The 3,835-nt window shown below is 33.2% G+C and overlaps 1 protein-coding gene across 1 annotated transcript in view; it reads left to right on the top strand.

The window, feature by feature from the left end:
* The first annotated feature begins 875 nt into the window (after positions 1–875).
* The window catches only part of LOC107489592 (uncharacterized), a 14,668-nt gene continuing 11,708 nt past the window's right edge, over positions 876–3,835 (top strand). The window contains exons 1-3 of the mRNA XM_016110338.3: positions 876–1,243; positions 1,590–1,764; positions 2,424–2,544. Coding sequence (XP_015965824.3) covers positions 2,481–2,544 — 64 coding nt within the window. The 5' untranslated portion in view covers positions 876–1,243; positions 1,590–1,764; positions 2,424–2,480. The remainder of the gene's footprint in view (positions 1,244–1,589; positions 1,765–2,423; positions 2,545–3,835) is intronic.

The raw sequence follows: 3,835 nt of genomic DNA, 5'->3' as shown, positions 1-3,835 counted from the left end.
CATTTTTTACACATTCACAATATTGTAATACACTTCAATATCAATGTTTAACCAAAATACTATCTTCATCTTCATATTAAAAATTATTTCTGTCAAAAGTGTACATTACACTACAAGAAAAATACTCATTTAGCCACGCTTCTTCTAAGCTACATTTGAAAAGCAAACCCTATTCTATGAATAGGCTACGCTTTCTCCGTGTTGCCTTTTTATAAGAGAAAAGGATACTCAAATGTGGCATCATTTAAAAAGCATAGCCTTAGGTATTATAGAAATCACTTATAAAGCGTAGCCGTAGGTTGATATCTATAGGTTCACTTTTCGTATCAAAGGAGACGCTTTTAAAGGGTAGCCTATTTGTTAAGTTTTGGGTGCATTTTAAAAGTGATGCCTAATGTATCTAGAGCAAAAAACTTAACACTTAGTAAATTTTTTCATTTTTTTCCTGAAAGCAAACTGATGAGTTACTAGTTACTCGTACATTTTTTATGTTTCAGTAATATTTAATATACTTTGTAAGACATCACGTGGTCAATTATCTTGTCTCTAATTTTAGTCTAATTTATAAAACTTATTTTTTAAATTAAATATTTAATATTTAAAATTCATTTTTTAATAATTTTAAATTAAATATTAATTTTTTATTTTTAATAAATTAAGCACTAAATTTTAGATATTATAACAATCACCAACATTATATAGCGAGGAATGATATATACAACATTTTTTGTACATCTCTCTTCTATATCACCTACTTTTGTATTAAAAACATTCGATAACAAGTAAGATAATATAAAAGGATTGTATGTAAAAAAAAAGTATTAAAAAAGAAGAATTTGTAAATGATGAAAAAAAAAGGTTAAACTTAATCCTTAAAGGACCAGTTTTCCAGTGTAAAAAAAAGAACCAGTTTGAAAAACGTAAAACTAGTAGCTCAAATGGATTTGTATTGATTTTTTTTCCTTTCAAATTTTGTATAGGATGAATTACATACACTCACCTTCATCCTCGTAAAACCCTCTCACTCTCGCCATTCAGAGTCGTCGCCTCCCGTTCACGGCTCACCTGCACATATCCACATTGACCGTCGTCACTCCTCTTCGCCATCGCTTGCACTGATTGAAGCTGTGCCGCCCTCACCATCATCGTTGTGCAGCCCTCACCATCGTTGCTGCGCCGCTCTCACCATAGTCATCTCCGTGCTTCTCATCATCGTCTTTGATGTGCTCACATCATTGAATAGGTATGTATTGATTTCTATTTGCTTCTGAAATTGATCAGTGGCTTAGGGTTCCTATTTTAGGGGTTTTAATTTGGGGCTTTTAATCTCTCAAAATATGGGTTTGTGAACTGTAATTTGATAACATGCATGCTGTTGTTGATGAAGATGTGTGGTATTTTACGGTTTGTGAACTGTGATTTAATATACAGCTTGTCTATTTTCTCTGTATTTTTGTTTCTGAGACTGAATCCAAATGCAGCGTTAATAAGCTTTTGTTTCTGTGATTTCTCAATGAATAAGTTGGCTTCCGTTTTTCTGTTTTTAGCTTCCTGTTTTTAGCTTCCTGTTTCTAACAGAGTTCTTGCAGTTTGAACGGTTTCTTGGTTAGCCAGAAACAGAACTGGTGTGAAGAATGTAAAGAATGAAAGAAGACAAGGAGTAGAGAAGTAGAAGACGAAGAAGAAAGGTGAGCTGAATGAGCTATAACATTTGCACTCATTGACTCCATTGACGCCACCGCAGCAAGTAATCCGTTGTAGCAGGTAACTCTTATGCACATTCTCTTTTTCTTTTTTCTGTAGCCTATGATTGGATTCAACAATGGAGCTTCTCTTTATATTATTTCACTTTTGCGATTACGTTTCTCTGTGTTTGAACTTTGAAGTGAAAGTGCAAATCTCTTTAGGACTCGCTATTCAAATTTATAATGTGTTTCATTGCTTGCTTCAGTGTGTAATTTCATGATTTAACTTTTTTCTATATTCAATAGGTGAACGGTGAGCATTTAGGACCAGAATGATTGAATGTTGGTTGTTGATTAATAAATTACTGTTTGAATTTGCATTGTAATAAATAATTGAGTTCATATTTAAACAGCCTAATTACAGAATATTAGGCTTTAATGAAGCTTTTTCGCCAATGAGGTTTTCTTTTCTATGATTTATGAGGAAAGTTCATTTTGAAAATTAAGCTTATTTTGTTTGGTACACAAGTTAATAATAGATTTACTTGGGATTTGATTACTCATCCATTTGGTCAGTTAATTTGTTGCATTTCATTCTAATTTTTGAAATGGCGAAAATATGCACGTGCTGCATTCTATGATTCTCTGCACTATGTACTTATTTCTTCTTGTTTTCCAATTGAATATTTTCTGGAAAGTTTTCTCTGCTTTCATCATAATTCATAATTGTTGGTTTAGTGTTGGTCTTTGATTGTCGGAGCATTTTGAGGACTTGCTCATTGAAGAAGCAAATTGATGCTGAAGCTCATGCTGTTCATGTTTGACTTGCAGAGCTTAGTTTGGTTGCTTCCTTCAAAAGGCATGTGACGTGAGCACAAGTTTAAAAACGGTGTGATAACATACCATGTGAAATAGAAAGTTCTAGACATAATTAGGCACAAGAGAAAAACTACAGCAAACATTTTTTAGGGCCCTTGTCATATCAAAGATATCATGCACCATTGAAACAAAACACATGTAGGCTATAGGGGCCATAAGCCTGCCTTTCAAAACCTTTGGAGAATAGAGATTATCTTATAGCTGTGATGCTTCCGTCCAACTAAATGCACTAAAGTATGCAAGAAGTGGACAGATTCCACATGAAGTGATAATTAAGATAGTTTCTTCAGAAAGAATCCACAACTATTCCAAAACACACCATAAAAGCTGTGGCACGGGTAGTGATAAGCACACTAGTGCTTGTTTTATTTTTCAACCACTTATTTACCTCTTTCATTGCAAAGACTTTTGTTGATTAAACGATTCATTTTATAGCTAAGTCAATGGAGATAGACTATTAAATTAAATATTTTTAGTGTCATGAACCAAGAAGAAGTTGGATGATGAATTGATGATGGATACATATTATATTGAACAACATTTCAAATCTTTATTGTCTTTATGTAGAAATGGAGCAGTATGATCTGCAAAGACAAAGAAAGGATATGAAAAACAAAGGAAGAAATGTTGTGTGGTCAATTGCAATGGATAAGTGTCTGATTGAAGCCTTGGCTGTTCAGGCAAAACGTGGGAACAAAATTGATAAATGTTTCAATGAAAATGCCTATACCTCTGCCTGTGTGGCTGTGAACGAAATATGGTGGTGACTTTTACACCAAGCAATGCAAAAGGAAAAACACTATTCGCCTAATTAATTTTTATTCAAAAAAAAAATGTCGGTGTGGAAGCTATAGTTCCAGCAGCTTCAATGTATATTATGATGATAGTGGAAAAAGAAAATTATCATGTGCTTGTTATTGGAATATGAAATTATATCCTCTTTCTGTAGAGCAAATAAAGAAGTTTTAAATACTTGGGATTTGATTACTCATCCATTTGGTCAGTTAATTTGTTGCATTTCATTCTAATTTTTGAAATGGCGAAAATATGCACGTGCTGCATTCTATGATTCTCTGCACTATGTACTTATTTCTTCTTGTTTTCCAGTTGAATCAAAGTATTTTCTGGAAAGTTTTCTCTGCTTTCATCATAATTCATAGCTGTGGGTTTAGTGTTGGTCTTTGATTGTTGGAGCATTTTGAGGACTTGCTCATTGAAGAAGCAAATTGATGCTGAAGCTCATGCTGTTCATGTTTGACTTGCAGAGCTTA

The sequence above is a fragment of the Arachis duranensis genome, chromosome 5, assembly GCF_000817695.3.
Source record: "Arachis duranensis cultivar V14167 chromosome 5, aradu.V14167.gnm2.J7QH, whole genome shotgun sequence".
Lineage (NCBI taxonomy): Eukaryota > Viridiplantae > Streptophyta > Magnoliopsida > Fabales > Fabaceae > Arachis > Arachis duranensis.
Note: the sequence above shows the minus strand (reverse complement) of the source record. Positions and strands in the feature narration are given on the sequence as shown.